At 37.0% G+C, this 21,957-nt stretch overlaps 1 protein-coding gene across 15 annotated transcripts in view; it reads right to left on the reverse strand.

Annotated features, from left to right (window-relative positions):
- BCAS3 (BCAS3 microtubule associated cell migration factor) overlaps window positions 1-21,957 on the reverse strand; it is a 502,746-nt gene that overhangs the window by 251,458 nt on the left and 229,331 nt on the right. For all 15 annotated transcript variants that reach the window (XR_014714393.1, XR_014714394.1, XM_084650993.1 and 12 more), the window contains 2 exons: window positions 17,263-17,459; window positions 15,286-15,383 (listed from right to left, as the gene is read on the reverse strand). Coding sequence is in view for 13 of the 15 variants with exons in the window: in XM_084650993.1 (XP_084507119.1) it covers window positions 15,286-15,383; window positions 17,263-17,459 (295 nt within the window). In the remaining 2 variants the exon portion in view is untranslated. The remainder of the gene's footprint in view (window positions 1-15,285; window positions 15,384-17,262; window positions 17,460-21,957) is intronic.

A 21,957-nucleotide genomic window follows, 5' to 3' on the forward strand; every position in this document is an offset into this window, starting at 1 on the left:
TTTGCCTTTTTCTTTTTTGCTCCATATTTTTGCAGGCATTTATGGCTCGATTTTTAAAGGTGTTAATCATGTGCAGCCCCCATTAACTTCAATGGGATTTCTGACTGCCCAGCCCCTCTGAAAATCAGGCCATTAGTTTTTATGCTTTGAAAAAAAAATTGCTATGCTATATTCAGGATACAGAATAAATATTTTAAGACAAGTTTCAGTAAGCATACAACAGCTGTTGAGGATAGTACTTAGAAGAGCAGGTGAGAGGTTTATCTTCACTAATTTCAAAAGAGAACTCCATTATATTGATGTTTACCTTAATTTTCCACTGTAATAAGTCATATATACTGGAAAGGACTGAAGGCAATTACCTCAGTATACCAAGGTTTCCCTTCAAAGACTTTGGAATGTACTAGATCTACACTCAAGAAGTTGATCAAATTAGACAGAAATACCTTTAGCATATTTGGACTTCCCACAGACTTCAGTATGGAAGGGATCAGCTCTTGGAGCGAATGCAATCTAAACAGATTAACCACAGCATATTTGAGATTCAAATTTAGTAGACTTCCAAAGTTATTGGGTTATCTCTCATGGAGATGATCTGACTTTATAAACTCCATAGCAGGTTGGGCTTTCCTGTGGACTTTCAATAAGATGCCGATCACAATGTAGTATTGCTAATATACAGGGCTAATCACAGATTTACATGAATCCTCCTTTTCCTATCAAAGTACATCAAGCATACCAACAAAAACTACACTGTCATGAAAGAAAACCACAAAACAATTCATAGTTAAAGCTTAAACACTGAATAATACACTCTCCAACACCTAGATTATAACAGCTCTTTTCATGCCCTTTGTTTTCCCTAGGTAGAGGAAGGACTATGGTCCATTTCACTCAGAACTGTGGTTTTCCTTCCACCTCTCATTTTTTCGCATAGTTCTGATGGGCTATTAGAGGCCAGGTCGGCTGGTTAGCCATCCCATGTTTGTGTATGCTAAAAAAACGTGTGGGAGGAAGTAGGGCTCTTGGGAGACGTAAAAAAATTGATTTTTTCCCCACATATGTTCACGTAGAGATTTGGGGCCTGAATCTCCATTCACTTACCTGTGTTATTCCACTGCTAGAAGTGCGTTTACTGACGATTTACACTGGGGTAAGAGAAAGAAAAATCAGCCCTAGATTTCTTCCATTGCATAAATATCTTTTTTTTTCTGGGCAGGATGCTCTGTTATACATTTCTACGGTAGCTCAGTGTAAAAATCACTGTTAACAATGGGAAGTCAAACTTATGAGCTGAGTGAACGTGCAAGCGTCTTGTCTCTCTTTATCTCTACAACATTCTCTTTCTGGTTGTCTCCACCACAGGTAACATGTGTAAACTTATTACAAAAAACCTGAAAGGCCCATGGAAGTAAACTTGCTGTTTGGGAATATAAACATTTGATTGTTGGCAACAAAGAGGTGTTGGTGTTGGGGACACTGTATACAGAGTAAAATGGACAGAACGACAAAGAAAACAGGAGAGAGTTTTGCTTATGTACGGACTGTGTCTTTATTTAATAGAATACCCTGAAGATAGAACTCCTGACTATAAAGTCCTAACTTTCCAAGGCAAAGGGCTCTCCTTAGTACATGATTACCACACAGCGCAGTGATCTCAGAGGGTCTACAGAAGAGAACTAGATGAAATCCTGGCCCCTGAAATCAATGGGGGTTTTGCCATTGACTTAGATGGCGCCAAGACTTTACCCTCTAATGTTTTGGTCATTGGACCTATGTAAAGGAAAAATAATGGTTGTGTATGTGATTTTTTTTTTACATGCCCTTTTTGGTTTCTCTTTAATGAACCATCCTCATTGGACAACTTTTGAATTTTATCTTTGGACGTTTTCTACTAGCCAGGACCAACTAACTCAAGCTGTTAGGGCAACTATCCTTGAATTTTCTACAATGTAAGCATTAATCTTTTATGGGAGAACTGAACTGAATTCAGCCTCCAGAAGTACCATTCACTGATAATTTTTTGAACAGGTATTTGTTTCGAACCCAGCTTCATTGGACTGACTGTACACTAACAGTAATAATAAACGGGAGAGATGCAGAATATGGTACAGTCTTCAGGATTCAAGTCTGCTTAAAATCTAGCCAAAACAAATACATATTATAGAATGCAGTCTGCATGTGAAATATTGTTGATAATTAAAATCTCTTATATATTAAATATTTTATTTTTATACCTTTCAAAATGATCCAAGAGAAAGAAAAATGTCTAACGAAGGATACAGATTAATTAAAAAACAAGAGACCTTTCACTTCTTGAACTTTATTTCATTCAACCTTACTGAATGTATCTCTAAATAAAGATGCACAGCTTCTACAAAGGGAAAGAAATATTATGTATATGTTTCTTCATATTTCTAAAATGCAACTACGGGCTCCCATCCTGTGTTCTGGTTGTCTGTGCCACAAATTACAATAACAAAATAAACGAAGTACTGCCCATCAATACAAACAAACAAATATATATATTTGTGTATATGTGTATATGTGTGTGTATATATATATACATATATATGTTTGTTTGCCCGTAGTTGCATTTTAGAAATATGAAGAAACATATACATAATATTTCTTTCCCTTTGTATAAGCTGTGCATCTTTATTTAGAGATACACTCAGTAAGGTTGAATGAAATAAAGTTCAAGAAGTGAAAGGTCTCATAAGTTTGACTTCCCACTGTTAACAGTGATTTCTATGCATATATATACATACACACACACACACACAGAGGAAAAACTAAAAGCAGCATGTAACACAAGGTTGGAAAGTTACACCTTTCTTTCCAAATTAAATTACTAGAAATGGTCTTAAGAACAGTAAAATTAGACAATTCGATTATCGCAAATTAGTAATTTAACACAACAAAGAAATGTACAATTAGTACCGCTAATCAATCTGTCCATGACTACTCACCTACATGAATTTCCAGCTGAGAAAGCTCAAGTACCTATGCTCTCATGCTCTGACAATAGAAGCCCCTGTCACCTGTACTATGCAGCCAAATGAGCTAGTCTAGTAATTGTTACAAAAATGATCTATTAAAGGAGAAAACGGGCACAGTGGAAAAGAAGAGGGTATGAGCATGTTTACAAATGCAGTGAAAGCCTTACGGACGTGCTTCATATCACTGCTTTTTGTGACCTCTTGATTAAAAGATACGAATTCCTTGGGATTTCCTTTGGTTAAAGGGGGGGGGAGTGAACATAAATAACCTTTCTTTAAGGGTTAAGATCTTTTCAAAATCACATTCAAGCTTTCATCTCAAAGTAACTGCGGCTTAACTTGTCTCACAGCTACCACAGAATCATGAATTCGATGGTATAAAATACTATATACACACGCAACTTTCTAACATTTGGGGATTTGCGGAGTGGGAAGAGAGAGAGCGGAGTCAGAGAGAGAAATGTGAGGTGAATGCATATGATGCTTAACCCAGAACAAATGCTATTGACAGCCTTATCACTGGAGCACGTGGACGGCTAATAGGGAGCAAGAGCCCAGCAATAACACTGCTGCTACACAAAGGACTATCCCAGCAGAGATGAAATGAGAAACTGGATAAGAAATCGCAAGCTTCCCATCCTCTCTCACCAGAGAAAGGGTTTTGTTTTTTAAATTTGAGAGCCAGGTTGAGTTTACATGGCTTGGCTACTGTGTGGAACTCCTACTTCTTGTTATTTACATTAAAAATAGAAAAAAAACAAAGTTTTTTGTGGTGTAAACTTTTGACTTAAAAAAAAAAAAAAAGAACTAGTCCCATGATCCTTCACCGAGACCTCCCTGGACTTTCCCTAAAATTATGAAGAAAAAAGACAATAATAATTTGGTTCAAAACTTCATCATTTTATTTGTCTGTGCTAATCTTCTGAAAGTAAGCCTCAAAATGGGACATACACGAAAAGGGACACAGATTTTTCAGTGAACTTGAACTAAGCTATGGTTCAACTAGAAAACAATTGACACTGATTTTGTCTGCTTCCAGCCAGAAACCAGGCTAGTTGAGTTTTGATCTGCATTCTGGGGAGCAAAACAACCTCAACTGAAAGTGGGAAAAAGTTCACTTAGCCTCTGTGAATCCAATTCCCATGGCTTTGCACAACTCTGCTTAAGCTATTATCTTCAGAACTCTTGACTTATGTTGCACTAAACTGGAAATCAATTATTAATGCTGTGATCATGTCTGTTTTGGGAACAGAGAACAATGTATTATGGGATTTTTAAAAAATTATTTCAAGGTACTGGAAAAACTGGAAAATAAAACCTATAAAACTTGCTTTCTAAAAACATTCGTCGGTTTAACTGAAGAGCTGTCTTAAGGGAACAATATCACTCTTATTATAATAAAGCCATGGTACCAAGTTTGAATGTGTTTTGGTAGTGCAGAGTGAGGCAATATTAGCATGAATATAACTGGTAAGTATGATAAGATATAAGACAGCAGAAAAGATGATCAAGATAATAATTGTACAATATTACACATGTATGTATGTCTGAAAGTCCTATGCTGTACGCCTGCTCCCATGTCTTCTAAGAATTGTTAAACAAAACAACTGAAGAAGAAACATATGTTTCACAATACTCTAGGTCTGGAAATACATTTATTTTATTTTATAACAGTTAGAAGAACCCTCCACTGCCTTCTTATTTATTTACACATACAAAAATGCCCCTTGTAAGCAAGTTCTCTGTACCTTTTTGTATGCTACCCACCCAATTATTTACTTAGAAAACATCAGCAGAATACACACAGTATGGAAACATAGTTGTTCTGGATTTAGTTAGTTTGATTTATCTATTCAATTACAGGAGGTGAGGAAATCAATATTCTACAGTCTTTAAATCTACTTAAATTCAGAGAAGGTGAACTGCATATGTAAACATTTATAGCCATGGGACTAACATGACATTACCTATGGAGGGCCCTATTCAAGCTGCTAATAACTGAATCAAAGACTTTTTTCAAATCTCACTGTCTATATGATTTATATATTTTACCAGTTAATGGGCCTCAAAATGCCCAGAAAGGAAATGTAAAAGGAACCTCAGACTTCTCCTGCCTCCATAAGTATCACAAGCTTTATTGTCCAGGAGCAGCCCCCCCCCCCCCCCCCGCCCCATGTGCGGCAGTCCTTTGTTCACAAAAGAGGCTATGCCATTTGCTCTTGATTCACAAAGGTGTAAAAGAGCTATGTACTCTCTCTGTCTAGAAAATACATGTTCATGCTCTATAGCAGTAGGTGAAATAAGCAGAATACATTCTTGAAGAATAATGCCTACCAGATGCTAACAAAAACAAGAGAGCAAGATGATTAGTATTCTGGGAACTGAATGGCTCAGGTGATTCATCCTGTGATATGGAGTTTTCCCACTTTAGATCATCAGTCCAAATCTGTCCCAAGTCAGTAGTATCCAAAAGTTGTGGCCATCTGATTTTTCACCTGTCTACTTGAAACTAGCTGGTAATCTCACAGAGTTTTCTAGTTGAGTAGCACCTGCATCTCAAAGAACAACCATCACAGATGAATGAGATGAATTCATTAATTTGTTGGCAGTCTCAGTAGAAAGGCCAATAATAAGTGGGCATAGAGATTAACTACCTTATTTCCCATAAAGACGGAGTCTTTCCCTTTTCACATAGCTGAAGGGCAACATGCACTGGAAACTGGCACAGCTGAATCCCATTGTGTGCTAAGAGTGGCCATCAGTCCCCAGAGCTTTTAGTCTTTCACCTTCCACAAGCACCACATCCATAATTTTTTTTAGAAAGGCAAAAAAATAAATCCATATATAACAATTTTTTTAATCTCTCATTTACCCAATCTACCCAAGTCCTTTCTGTCAATTTATTCCTTCTATATTTCTGCCTAGAGTAACACCCACCAGGAGTTGCAAGACATTAACGTTACTACATGCATCCCTGCAGCTGAGTCTTTCCCAAGCCAAGCAATGATCCAGCAGCAAGTGCCCAATCAACAGTGGCAGGTCATTTTAATTTCTCTGCACATCTCCACAGTCTATAGGGCATAGCTGTTCCTAGAAGTAATCATGTATGCTGCACTGGCATCTCCGAGCCCACTGCAGTCAGTTCTGACTTAAGGTTGTCTTTAAAAATCATCAGTTTACATTTTTCCAACTGAATCAAGTTTAAACATCAAGTTTAAAATCCCCTTTTTAAGCGTCCCCATTCTACACTGCACAACTCTGACACAAAAATCCTCAGTTCTTTAAAAGCACATTTCAGTAAACAAAACACTAAACTGATCAGACCCCACAAATTATTACTTTTTCTGCAAATATAGTAAAATTCTTATCAAATAACATACTCAAACACTTATTAAAATAGCTATTCTGCTACTAACATTTGTCCTAAAAGGTATTACTTAAAAGACCTCGAATTTACAGCCCAGGCATCCCTTTTAATGAAGCGACAGAAGGTAAAAAACTGCAAGACGGGCACTGCTGGGTTCCTGTTTTCCTGGGCACTGAATAGGTGATGTCCCTAATAAGAATGGCTTGTTATAGGACCATTATTAAAACCTCTTGACTACTGTGGAGAACTGAAAAAGGGCCAAATCCTCCCCCTGCTTCACAGATCAGCACCACGAACAGAGGACCTGAATGCAATCACTATCTGTAACAACAAACTACCTTTATACCAACCAGGTAATTACAGATTCAGGTCAAGGACTCCAGACCATATTGATTACATCTCTGTGCAACAAGGACCCTCCAGCACTGGCCGTCTCCACTCATGCAGGGGGACAGCTTAAGTATCTATGACGCCAAGATTCCTCAGGCCCTATCAACGCCAGTAACAGGAAACCAATGACCGCTCAGGCCTGTCAGCTATTGCCTCTGGCAAGAGGGACAGAATGGGAATTCATAATGTTGGTTACTTCATCTGCCAGCTGCATTCACACATCTTTACTACCTGAGTAACTGATCTCTGCTGCTCCAAAGAAACACTCCTAGGTGTATGGTATTTGGGAATAAATATTTGATCACACACAACAGAAAAGAGCTTGGATGTTTTAAGGTGTGACAACAGAGGCGTTTATTAAATTCCAAGGGAGAGTATTGCTGGACAGTACAAGTTTTCCATGTAGTCCTTACCTCAGTGGTGTTTGTATGAATAATAAAAGATCAAATGAATAAAGTTTTCACTTACTTCATCAGGGGCGGAGGGGGAGGGAGAAAGAATGGCTCAGCCGGTTATAATATGTCAATTGCTTTCTTTTGTTACCATTTTGTTGCTCAAGTGGCAATGCAACAAAATTGTTTCATGGCCCATGGGTAAATTTTAAAACAATCAGTTTTACTTGAGAAAAAAAATATTGTTTTCCCTAAGTCTATATTTATTTTTAATTGAAGAAGGCTATATTAATATCTGTTGCTGTATACTCCTGAACGCTTCTATGCAATCTGTTAAAATTTGGGCTAAATTCTACTCTTTTAAAAGTCTTATCACTGATTTTGAATGTTTGTCACTGTCAACTTGAAATTATAGTGCATTTAAATCCTTAAAGGGACATTCTCCCCCAATGGATGTGAGTGGTATGTGTGCATTCAGGGACAAATATAAGGGATATCTTACTGAAGACATTTTTGCTAACTCTTATATTTAAAGATACAGTTAAAATGTAAATAAGTTTATATCTCTCATTGATCTAAAAAAATACTGAAATGCAGAAGAAATAAAACCATTCACATCTGCACTTAGATAATAATCCTACTGAAATACTGTACCTTTACATTTGACTCGCATAATCTTCATCATTGTTCATTTTATTTTTTTTACAATAATATTTTTCAGTGAATCAATGTTCCATTACAACATTATACTCTAGGACAAAATATTAATATAAACATCTTAGTACATCAAAATAATATCCTTACACAAAATATCCATTTTATTATAGTTGGTTCTATGAAATATTTCTTGATATATTTAGTGTGCTATTACTAAAGTACTCTTCTGATGTTATCACTTGCATCAAAGAATCGCTTATTTACCTTCATTCAGTGTGACTTATTTCATTTACTTCTATCCAGTCCATTAGGAATTTTCTGAAATAGAGCATTCATTCACTTATAGGTATATAAATTATGGCATTGCTTAGAAAAGCAATACTGGCAAAGTTGTTCATCTATGGCTTTAATTTTACACAAGATATTTTAAAATTCTTATGTCTATTTAATTTTAATCTAATTATGTTAGGAGGATCATGTATAGTATTGCCTCCTGGTTCAGCTATCAGTTCTGAAATATTACCTGCAAACTAAGGGTAAAACTTTCAAAAGCATCTGAGTTACTTAGGAGTCTAAGTTCCACTTTCAAAAACGATGTAGGCATTTAGCAGCTTAAGTCTTTCTGAAAGTCAATGGCACTTAGGGTACAAGTGCCTAAGTCACTTTTGAACATGGAACTCCTAAATAGCAGATATTAAGCTCTGAACATCTTTGAACGTAGACACTGGACAAGATTCCTTTCACTATATGGTATTGAGAAGAACTAGCTGTGGTGTTTATATTTCACAGTAAACATTCACAATAATATGGTGACCACACAACTGATGTTATAGAGATGTAGGCCTGCATACTCTACTTGTGCAGCGGGCAAGCTCTCTTTCACTCCATTTACAAACTATCAAATGAAATTGTCGAAGCTCTTTGTAATTCATTAGCCCCACATTCATCAGCTCCCCTGGGTCTGCTGCATGCTGAATCACAGCTTGGAGATTCGTACCGTACACCCCACAACAACTCTAACCCCCGCACCCAGGAGTTCATGGAAATCTCTTTGTGCTACATGCTTAGCGAACGTCCAGCAAAGGTGGTACATTGAAAAATATAGACTGAGCACTTACTGAGGGACAGCAGCACGGACATACTTAAGAGTTTTATGGCTCGAATCATAAAATCATAGGACTGGAAGGGACCTTGTGAGTGCTTAACCACCCTGACAGTTAGGAAGTTTTTCCTAATGTCCACCCTAAACCTCCCTTGCAGCAATTGAAGTCCATTGCTTCTAGTCCTCAGAGGTTAGGAAAAACAATTTTTCTCCCTCCTCCTTGTAACAACGTTTTATGTACTTGAAACCTGTTATCATGTCCCCTCTCAGGCTTCTCTTCTCCAGACTAAGCTAACCCAATTTTTTCAACCTTCCCTCATAGGTCATGTTTTCTAGACCTTTCATTATTTTAGTTGCTCTTCTCTGGACTCTCTTCAATTTGTCCACATCCTTCCTGAAATGTGGTGCCCAGAACTGCACACAATACTCCAGTTGAGGACTAATCAGCGCAGAGTAGAGTGGAATAATTACTTCTCATGTCTTTTTTCAGAATAGCAGCCATGTTAGTCTGTATTCGCAAAAAGAAAAGGAATACTTGTGGCACCTTAGAGACAAACAAATTTATTTGAGCATAAGCTTTCGTGAGCTACAGCTCACTTCATCGGATGCATTCAGTGGAAAATACAGTGGGGAGATTTATATACATAGAGAACATGAAACAATGGGTGTTACCATACACACTGTAACAAGAGTGATCACTTAAGGTGAGCTATTACCAGCAGGAGAGTGTGGGGGGGGGAACCTTTTGTAGTGATAATCAAGGTGGGCCATTTCCAGCAGTTGACAAGAATGTCTGAGGAACGGGGGTGGAGGGGAGGAATAAACATGGGGAAATAGTTTTACTTTGTGTAATGACCCATCCACTCCCAGTCTCTATTCAAGCCTAAGTTAATTGTATCCAGTTTGCAAATTAACTCCAATTCAGCAGTCTCTCGTTGGAGTCTGTTTTTGAAGATTTTTGTTGAAGAATTGCAACTTTTAGGTCTGTAATCGAGTGACCAAAGAGATTGAAGTGTTCTCCAACTGGTTTTTGAATGTTATAATTCTTGACGTCTGATTTGTATCCATTTATTCTTTTATGTAGAGACTGTCCAGTTTGACCAATGTACATGGCAGAGGGGCATTGCTGGCACATGATGGCATATATCACATTGGTAGATGTGCAGGTGAACGAGCCTCTGATAGTGTGGCTGATGTGATTAGGCCCTATGATGGTGTCCCCTGAATAGACATGTGGACACAGTTGGCAACGGGCTTTGTTGCAAGGATAGGTTCCTGGGTTAGTGGTTCTGTTGTGTGGTGTGTGGTTGCTGGTGAGTATTTGCTTCAGGTTGGGGGGCTGTCTGTAAGCAAGGACTGACCTGTCTCCCAAGATCTGAGAGAGTGATGGGTTGTCCTTCAGGATAGGTTGTAGATCCTTGATGATGCGTTGGAGAGGTTTTAGTTGGGGGCTGAAGGTGATGGCTAGTGGCGTTCTGTTATTTTCTTTGTTGGACCTGTCCTGTAGTAGGTGACTTCTGGGTACTCTTCTGGCTCTGTCAATCTGTTTCTTTATTTCAGCAGGTAGGTATTGTAGTTGTAAGAATGCTTGCTTACAACACTCCTGCTAATACATCCCAGAATGATGTTCGCTTTTTTTGCAACAGCGTTACACTATTGACTAATATTTAGCTTGTGGTCCACTATGACCCCCAGATCCCTTTCTGCAGTACTCCTCCCTAGGCAGTCATTTCCCATTTTGTATGTGTGCAACTGATTGTTCCTTCCTAAATGGAGTACTTTGTATTTGTCCTTATTGAATTTCATCCTATTTACTTCAGACCAGCTCTCCAGTTTGTCCAGATCATTTTGAATTTTAATCCTATCCTCCTAGGCACTTGCAACCCCTCCCAGCTTGGTATCGTCTGCAGACTTTATAAGTGTACTCTCTATGCCATTATCTAAATCATTGATGGAGATATTGAACAGAACCAGACCCAGAACTGATCCCTGCAGGACCCCACTCGTTATGTCCTTCCAGCATGACTGTGAACCACTGATAACTACTCTCTAGGAATGATTTTCCAACCAGTTTTGCACACACCTTGTAGTAGCTCTATCTAGTTTGTTTATGAGAAAGTCATGCGAGACAGTATCAAAAGCCTTACTAAAATCAAGACATATCATGTCTACCGCTTGCCCCTATCCACAAGGCTTGTTACCCTCTCAAGGAAAGCTATCAGGTTGGTTTGACATGTTTTGTTCTTGACAAATCCATGCTGACTGTTACTTATCACCTTATTATCTTCTAGATGTTTTCAAATTGATTGCTTAATTATTTGCTCTATTAACTTTCTGGGTACAGAAGTTAAGTTGACTGGTCTGTAATTCCCTGGGTTGTCCTTATTTCCCTTTTTATAGATGGGCACTATATTTACCCTTTTCCAGTCTTCTGGAATTTCTCTCATCTTCTATGACTTTTCAAAGATAATTGCCAATGGCTCAGATATCTCCTCCGTCAGCTCCTTGAGTATTCTAGAATGCATTTCATCAGGCTCTGGTGATTTGAAGACCTCTAATTTGTCTAAGTAATTTTTAACTTGTTCTTTCCCTATTTTAGCCTCTTCTGATCCTACTTCATTTTCACTGGTATTCACTAGGTTAGCCATCCAATCACCGCCAACCTTCTTGGTGAAAACCAAAACAAAGAAGTCATTTGGCACCTCTGGCATTTCCACATTTTCTGTTATTGTTTTTCCCCCTTCATTGAGTAACAGTCCTACCCTGTCCTTCGTCTTCCTCTTGCTTCTAATGTATTTGTAGAATAGGCAATATATACGTTTTATACAAACTTTTCTGGTAGGGGCAGGTTGCCTTAAATGATTTTTGAGAGAGCGCCTAGTGCACAATATAACCTGATGCATGAATTAGGGCCTCTATAATAGAAGATGATAACGAACAGGAGTATTTATGCACCTCACCAAATTCTGTACCTAGACTGCTATGTATATTCACGTGAATCAGATTTCCACAGTAAGGAGATACTCCAAGATACAGGCAGTATTTTGTCTGCTCTTTGTGCACACGTAGCCTGGGGATAGCTCTCCATAGTCACCAATACCCAGAACCTTCTCAGAGCAGAGAAACAAGTGATTCAGAAACACAACATCCTCATCAGATTGCAGCAACAGAACAAGCGTCAACATTAGGGACTGAAATCAACACATGCATGCAAATTTGGTTGCATACTGCAAAAAAAAAACAACCACCCCAAAACAAACAAAAAATCATGTATCCTTTACCAAAAGGTAAACCCTAACGTTTAACTCTACCCAAGGTCACTCTTTATCAAAATGTTAACCGATCAAAAGGATTTAAATATAAATTGAGCAAATAAAGTCATTTTCATTAAAGAAACCCAACGAAACCTACCTCCAATCTTTGCTATTAAAAATAGCCCTTCCATAATTTAAATATAATTTACTAAATTATGTCTAACATAATAATTAGATCTCACTTCTTTATTACAGAAATTGCCCTGATTCTATATTCAGTAACTTTGATTTTATTTTGGTATAACTCCCTGGCTCTCATTGGAGATCTTCCTGATCCACCTGATCACTGCAGGTGGCCTATACTTTTTAAAATTAAGAATTATTTTAAATCCTCTGTGCCAGAACATATTACATGATAGCATGGTTTTGCTGACATAACCTATAAAAGTTATCATAATAAAAATATGTACACCGTTGTCGTTTTAAACACAAAGACAGAGCTGTCACCAGCAGGGGGTTGGTGGGCAAGGTTGAGTGCGTGTGAGCTATTAAATGCGCTGCAAGAATCATCAAAGATGATAAACTGTACTTGTAATCTTTTGATGGCAAGACCAAGTGATAGCACTTGATAAGAGGGGCGCCACACTCGTCACATCTCTAAGCAACAGGCAATCAAACAACCAGATAAGCATCTTCATAAAGTGCAACAGACTCAAATGTATGGGTCAGAACTGAAGAATCACTTCCTGGTTCAGGTTAGGTAATAAAAAATTTATGACCTACTTAAAAAAAAAAAAAAAACCTTTCAAACCTAAAAAGGTATTTTCCAATAAACTTGTTTTCATAAAGAATGTAAGCCATTTAGGACGTGCCTTGGTAATATCAGCAGGAAATAAGAATATTTGCAGTACTGGACTTTTGAAGACAAAAATTTAATGCAGCTCAAGAATGGTATTTAAAATAAAATCCTTACATTCAAAACTGAGTTTAATGTAATTTGCTGCACACATCCATTAAGCATTTTTTTTAAATGAAAAGATTAGAGGAAGAGAGAATGAGTGCTAAATAGTCTGTCTCTCATCTGCTGGACTCTGTTTCAAGTGCAGAATGAAACCTTGAGAAAAAGTGCATGCATTTTCTTGTATCTCCTTAACTCTTTAGGAGAGGCCACATCACTAAACCATCAAATGTAATCTGGCACATCTATCTGTACGAAAGAGTTTCTGCATGGGAAAGAACCAGGGCTCAGCCAATACAAAGGCTTCAAATAGAGGTTAAAGTCTCTGAATCAAAAATCATTGCAAATCCAAACTGTTTGGAAGTGGATTTAAATAAAATATTGCTATCAGCATGCCACTGGCAAAATCCATGTATTGTTTGTAAGAAACTTATGAAGTATTATAACAAAACTGTATGGTTGTACGAGAAATATATTTTAGACTTATAACAATATACACTAATTTTAATGTGGACACACATGTTACAAGCATTACCAAAAAAAGCTTCATCACATGCATATGAGCCCCTTTAAACAAAGGCCCCATCTACACTACAGAAGAGGGTTATTTAGCACAGAGAGTTAGCCATCTGCTTGCATTGTTTATTGTCTGTAGTGTAGATGGAACAACTTGGTTATAGAATCATGTTACAGACTAGCTAAGGACTTAGGTCACAGTTCGTTATTTGTATTGTTCTAGCCACCCTGCAAATGCCCCTAAATATGCTGGACAGCTGCCATGGTTGGATTTGTAGGGTGGAATAGCCTAAAACATTAATAATTTGGTTTTCAAAATTTCGAATATACTGACCGAGATTACCATTATGATCTAAATCTCTTAAGTTTTATTTTTAAAAGATGACATTTTTCAGATGAACTACTAAAAAAATGCATCACTTTGGATACTTAGGTTTCCCTATATAGCCAAGACAATTTTCTCAATATTTCATATACATTTATTAAAAATATTCCCAAGACGCAGTCCCAGATGTCTGCCTAGTTTCAAGCAGAGTTAATTTAACAACTTTAAAATGTCTGAAAATAGGGATTTATATGTCAGTGGTGATATAAACTTAACTATGGAGTGTGAGTGTAATTGCTACACTTAATTATAAACACGGATCTAGAAAAAGACACCAAAATAAATAGATCTGGCACACAAAAGTAGCATCTTGGATTCAGAATTTATATCTATAGCAAACAGAATCCGGAACAGGAGCTTTCATTTTAACTCTCTTTAAAACACCCTTCACAAATCAGTTTCTTTATGTGTTGCAGTTTCCTTTTACAGTTTAAACCTCAATCCAATCAGCAGTCTCTAGGGATTTTCAAATCGCTAAAGATTAAAATCCTCTCTGACTCGACTGGTTGACTAATGCTGTGTGTTTAATAATTCTACTTGTGAGAGATTTTATTTGACAAAATCCTGCTGTGTGCAACCTTCACATTCTATACAGCTGTACTGGAATGTAAAACCCCACTGCCCTTGTTTCTTTATACATAGCATACCATGGCACTAAGAAACAAGGGCAGAAAACTTTATACTACATATATTATTAGGCTGATATTGAAATAATCATGGTTTATTTAAAGTTGTTCTCCATTGCAAAAAGAGTCAGTGAAAAATATCCCTGCTAAAGAAACATTGATTAGTTTATCTGATAGGCATTGTTTGCTCACAGACATTGCTAATATATACAAGGATATTTTTCATTGGTAGGTAATTTATAACCCTGATAGACAGAGATTATTAGTGTAATGATTTTCTAAACTTTATGCTTTCACTAATAAAAGTATTCCTGTGTTAGCCCTGACACACCTTCTCTTTCTTTAGATCAGGGACTTTGATATTCTGTTTAAGTAAACTGAACACATATATTGTATTTAGATTTTATACCAGTACTGCTACTTCACATTCAAATGATCAAAGGCAAAATGAGTCATCATCCTGGTAGCTTTCAATATAAGTTAATTAAATATAAGATAGCACAGACCCTACAGTAGATCTGAAAATTTTGACTGCTCTTTAAATATATGGCTTTGATTAGTAACAACATGTTACTAAGCAAATAAATAAAAGTTTGACAAATGCCATTAATGTCAATCAAAACACGTGTTTTCTACCTGAGGTAGCATCGATCACCGTTGAAACTCCTCTGCGATCAGAAATCGGACGTGATGATCCTGGCATGCTAACAGGTTCAGAGCGAACAGGCTGAATCCTAAAATTTAAAATCATATGTGTCACCTACGTCAAAATCACTGCTCGTTAAGGCCGTTCTTAAATCAAGAAAACTGAACAAGTCCAATCAATTAAAGAACTATTTATTCTAAAATCAACCAAGCGTTGAAAGCTTTTATTTTCCACTGGTGTGTGGATCCAATCAATGGATGATAAATTTCATGAAAATTAAGTATCTCCATACTTTTTCTTAAGATTAGAGCTCTTAGAAAGCCGCAAAGAAAAAAGAAAAAAAGAAAACCTTAGCTCCACAAATTCCCCTTATTGCCCACAGGTATGGTACAAGTCCTTTGGCTCGGCAGGCAAAACTGGTTTGTGTGAGGAGGGAATGTTTAATGTTTAATGTTATGTTTTTAACTACCCACTCTCCTGCCAGCATACATCTTTCTTCATTTAATCAATTATTTTTATATAGATACATATAATTATTTAAATATCCAGCATTGGGACATCAACTGGCTGGGTTCCAAAGAACCTTAGAAAGCCAGGTATACACATTAAGAGTCCAATCCGGAATATCCTTACACAGGGGGCAATGTAATTGAAGGCAATGGGCCTACTCACATGAGTAAAGATTATTCACTTCAAGTTCAGGGCCCAGGAGAGTTTGCATAATGTTCAGCAGTGTTGGTCATCTTCCACACTTGCACTGTTTTATTCGTGGGAGATGGGAATACGGTCTAAATCCTAGAGAGCCAATACCATGAAACTTTAGGTTCCAGAATCACCTGTTGGCTCTGAAAGTCGTAGACTTGTTAACTCTTTCTAGCTATCATAGGGGAAGCAGAAATTTATGACGAATATGGCACTTTTTAAAAATCACTGCCTACCAATAAATACTAACAACCTCCCCCCAGAAAGCCCACATTCAAAGACTGATAACTTTAAATTAATGAAACTGAGAACAACTAACATCTGAAAGTTTTGGGGAAACATATTGAGATGAACTACTTATTATACCCATTTTCAGCAGAGTAACAGCACTAGGTCTCACTCTGACACCTTCTGATAATCTATTAGCAACATTACAAGAAAGTCAGCTGCTCCCAGAAAGTGGTTAATAATGTTAGGAAATCAAAAATAAGAATGGAGGAAAACAAAGCAAACCCATACAAAGTAAATTGAAAAAAGGCAAGGATATGAGTTACTCTTTAAGAAGAAACAGAAGTCATGAACCAACTCAAGGAGCGACTTTTGGTTTGTTGTATTGAGATGTTCTTGCTGTTGGCAGAGGCAGATAAAAACACACGTCCATCATACAATGTGATTTTGCCAATGACAAAAAAAGCATACATGAGGGAAAAGGTTTTCGAGGCATCTCTAGGTTCAAATCTAGTACCAGAATTTTACATAATACACTGAACAAGGAAAGAAAAGAAGATGGAAAAGGGGGAAAAAAAGACATTCCAGTAGTTCACTTAGTGTTCCAACACACTGACCCCTTTATAGTCAGCAGGCTATAAATCTACACCCTGATGCTCCTAGTCATGTTATAGCAAATGATGTTGCTAAGCAATGCAGAAACTGTGAAAGGCAATGAAGCACTGAACATTTTAGAGCTTAAGTGCAACAGAACAAGACAACTGGACTTTGCACATATTCCATTGTTATTCAGGCAAGAAGCGGCAACAGAAGGGAATCTAGGCGATCACTAAAGACATTTGGATAGAAATTCTGATCATCACTTTGTCCTAGATGAATTTTTATCATTAACAAGGCATGTGATAGTCTAAGCATCTGATCCAAACAAGCTTGATATTAATAGTTATGTATTTACATAGAAGAATTTATTTGAGCAATTGGCTAATTTGTGTGTAAATAACTATGAAACATTCTTGTAAAATTAACTTTACTGTTACCTGAGACTGTTGAGATCAAGGTCATCTGTATCAAAGTCCAGAAGAGGCTGTGGGGTGTCACTTGGACCATGTGACTGCAGCACAGAAGAACTGGATGAAATGACCGTTGTTTGACCTGAGGGATGAATCGTTTTGAACTGGAACTGGGGGCCCATCCATAGGCGTCTGTGAGGTCCAGTGTGAGTCACTATTTCAACCTAGAAGAATATTGTACACCATATTGAGAAATTCCCTCAATCTCATGAGCCCTCTAGAATCCCAGGGCAACCAAACCGGAGAGAGGCATTTTGCTCCATTTCCTTAGAAGACATTTCAACAGAGCAAAATACAGAATGGCTTTGCTTATATAAGATCTGATCCTATAAAGGGCCTCCTACAAAGCTTTCAGAACCCTCAGTCCCGTGGTGTCAATGGGAGATGAAGGCACTCAAAAATGGATAAGGAGACACTCTGCACCTTGAAGGATTCAGCCAATGATCAGGAATTAAATGAGTGTAGAACCTAAACTGGATTCTGGGTTAAACTATTTTAGAAATTAACAGCATTTTAACCCTTCAAAATAAAAAAATCTACAGTGAATCAAATTTTCAAATCTGGGCTCCTACACATCATGTCCAAACCTTGTATTTGTGTGTTCATATGGGCACTTAGGCACCCAAATTCCTGTTTTAAACCTATGTGCTAATCTGAGCAGCTATATGCGGGAGTCAGAAATGTTATTAAGCCATCTGACTTTGAAAATTAAGCCCTATGTGTTGCTCAAGATCAGAAAACAACTTCTCTTGATCATTTAAATTTTATAAAAATTTCTAGGAGACAAAATCTCTGAATCTTCTTACATTGTTCGGGAGCCCATGACATTCACCATGACTGTCATTTCATATGACCAAGTTTTTACCTTGTTCTTACCATTGCAAAATGAATTCCATAGCTACAAAATTAACAGTTTACAATTTTTGGTGACAACAACAGAAGAACATAATTCAGTCTCTGTCCACCTAGACCAAGTGAAGCAACTGAAAACCTTCCCCCATACATCTTTGTCAACAACTTTAATCCTGACCAGGTCAGGGAGACCTCTCTTTAAGAGCAAGCTGTTACAATTTTGTTCAGTGCATCGTTCTGAAAGTTCACACTGTAAAAAGCACTTCTTCACATGTATAAAGTGTGAATTGTATTTCAAAACAAAGTTGATAATTACTGTTGGCATTTCTGAAGCTACTGCTGGCAGAGACCATCTTGCCGAAAAACAACATCATTTGTAATAGATCATACAGCTCCAGCCATACACACATTACCACATATATACAATACAACCACATATCTACAATACACTTACTTTAGCAAGACAGCTAAATGTTTAACATATATGCATTCAGTTGAAAGTCTGACCATTTAAGCAAAAGGGTTTATGTTCCATGTACTAGTGCATATATACATAACCTCAGGCCCATACTTCCATACATACTTTAAAATGGAGAGGAGAGTATAGAAAGTGCAAATTTCTGATGTTTGCAAATAACTTTAAACAAATTTCTTCCTTGAATTAAAAGATACTTGCTCTTAATGGGAAACTAAATCCATGGCCTGTCTGAATCTTACAGAATAGGTCATTTTCAGTAAGCAAAACAGGAAAGAGCATGCAAAATATTTTTGGGCATGGTTTTTTTCACAGTGACACCTCAAAACCAGATGATCATCAATTTTTTCAAACACTTTAACAAAGTGATCTCTAAGAATGCAAACTAGCATGAGAATTTCAATTAGTCATTTTTGTTTTGAAAAGTTATGTAATTGTGAAAGTAAACCCTTAGAATGAACAGGCCAACCCAGCCATGAGTACAAGACCATTAAGACTAGTTAAGAACAACAGCATATGCAAAGACACTTTAATGTTTTCTTTTCCTGTTAGAGTTTCTGATTTTTAAACTTTGGTGAACAGGTATTTTCAAAAGCACAAAATCAAATAGCCTACTAAATTCCTACCATTTTCTATTAAAACAATAAATTACTCCGTAAACAAATAGAATGTAGTATACTGAAGACATCTTTCGGTAGTTTTGTTACATATAGATGTGCCTTGCTGCTTAGCATCTTACACTTTTCTCTAACTATTATCAAATTTCTGTGCTTTAGGTGACTTCTGATTTTTACACAAGGTAATTTTAAAGACTTAAAAAATATTGTTCCAAGGCAATTATTTGCAAGCCTGGGAGGACAAAAGCATAGTCTGTGTAGTACTACCTCCATATTTCCATTTATCTTGGGGTAACTCAAATTATAAACCTCTACAGTCAATCTAAGTAGCTTTTATGCAGAAATGTAAATTAGGCCACAGATAAAGCATTCTGTATATTTTAAGCTTGAAACCATCAGTGTCACAGAGCCGAGAGGTAAACAGATGCCTTTGAAATTTTAGCGAGGCTATGGCCAGATGTTCCTATTCACTCTCCTGTTGTGTGCAGGACAAACATATTGTATCTACTTCACACTGACAGCACACATTACCCACTGTTCTAATTGAAAAGTTGAAGTGAAGGGCAGTGTTTTTTCACTGCATGCTGTTACTGTTGATAACAACACTTTAATTTTGAAAAACATACATGCTCTTTGGGCTTAATCTAAAGTGGCTTGCTTAGAGAAAGCTACGATCTTCATGTTCAAAAGAGATATCATCACTCTTTTCACTTAGCAAAAACTAAGCATTCCTGGTACACTTTCTGATTTCTCTTTTTGTGTAATGAGAAACCTCATTTGGGAATTTTTTTCATATAAAATATACTTGCTGCTCTATTACAGGGTATTTATGACAAGACTTGAGTAGAGCTGTCCTCCTATTACTACTTTGAATCATCTTTTTATTAGCAACACACAATCCTATATGCTATATGTCCACTTTATTCTTGCTCTGTGAGCCACCTGCTACAATGAAGAATAACCCAACAAGTAATGTGAGCTAAGTTGTAAAGTGACTAAATGATGTTGGAACGTGGATTATGATATAACATTTACATTGTAGTTACAGTATTTGGAAAACTATTAAAAACTCTAGATGACATCCTGGCCCCATTGAAATCAATGGCAAAACTCACATTGACATCAACGGGGCTAGGATTTCATCGTTTGTCTTTATGCTGTGACAAGATAGAGACAACCGGGTCTGACATATCAATGTGAAACCAAAACTGAAATCTTAGGCCACGGTTTTGTAATTGGATCCCTGTGAATGGATCCCTACAGTCACTGGGGATCCTGAGACACAGATGTATACTGTGTAGACCTGTTGCAGGACTGCAATCTTATTTGAGGAATATACTAGATATGGTTTAAAAGTCACTGGATGTAGCAGATCCTCAACATATCCATGAGGCAATGCAATATATCTGAAATAGTGCCAAATTAAAATGTGAAAGCTGGACAGAAGCACTGGAAGTACGACACCTACATAGTAATGTATCCAAGCTGAAGAAAATTCAGGCTGCCTGTCAGGATGAATTGTGAAAGTGCTGAATAATTGTTTTGGTACATTATTTTTCACCATTTTTAACCCTTACAAAAATAAATTTCAGAGGTCAATCTTAAAAAAATTACAGAAATTGAATTTCACTTTATTATTTATATCCTGTGTTTGTAAGCTGAGGTTTTGCATTGAGTCAAATCCTGAAATCCTTACCCTGTTCTTACTAAGGGAAAATGCCCACTGAATGTAATGAGAATATTCCCTGAGTAAAAACGTAAAGGTTTGGCTTAGTATGCAAAATAGTTCATTCATATTGAGATCATGAAGTACGACAGTTAACTAACCTTCCAGTCTTAAATTAGGATATTCTATAACAACAGAGTTTATCAACCATTAGACAATGCATTAAAAATAACTGAGTTATAAAGATATTACATCATATTCTTCAATCTTTATTTTTCAGTGTTATGACTTAAAGATGACCTAGAAAGGTTTTAAAAAGCAATTTGCTTTCTGTTTCCTTAAATTTGTTTCAAATGTTTATGGTCCCAACCGTACAGAATGCATTCCAAAATTACAAATACATGTATAGTTTACACCAAATTATTTGAAAATTGATTCTGTCTCCACTTATTGGCCAAATCCTGAGTTCAGAGATCTGACTTTCCTCTTTAACGGTTGATAACACCTCAGACAACAGAAACATTCACTCTTGCAACATGTAATCTATTGTTACAGAGGGAAACATTAACTCAGAAGTCAGTAGCTAAGTCAAGGGGCAATTACTTTTGAAAGTTTACATTTTATGTGCATTTGTTTGTATTCAGCAACAGTTGAACAGATTTAGGGCTGGAGAAAGGTGGTGCCTAGCGGTCAGAGAGAAAAAGAAATGCTTTAGTCAACTAACCCTCCAGCCTTATGTTAGGGCAGAATGAGTATAGCATAAGTCACAACAGAGTAGTCTCACTTTGCCATACTAACCTTGTTTAACCCTGACTAAAAGGGACAACGTCTGCAGGGTTGGGGAAGGCAGATAATTCTCCATGACCAATTCAGTCCTTCCTGATCCATTCAGAGATTGCTAAGAATGTAATTAGGACCAACAGGATGGGGGCTTTGTTTATGCTTGTTAAAACATGGACACCTATCCACTAGGACTTCACTGAGACCATCAAACTGATTCCACTTAGGTCAAGATTGAAATTAGGTTTACACATTATATAGCTGTATTGTGG

Source organism: Lepidochelys olivacea (genome assembly GCF_965140295.1).
Source record: "Lepidochelys olivacea isolate rLepOli2 genome assembly, chromosome: 17".
NCBI classification, from domain to species: domain Eukaryota; kingdom Metazoa; phylum Chordata; order Testudines; family Cheloniidae; genus Lepidochelys; species Lepidochelys olivacea.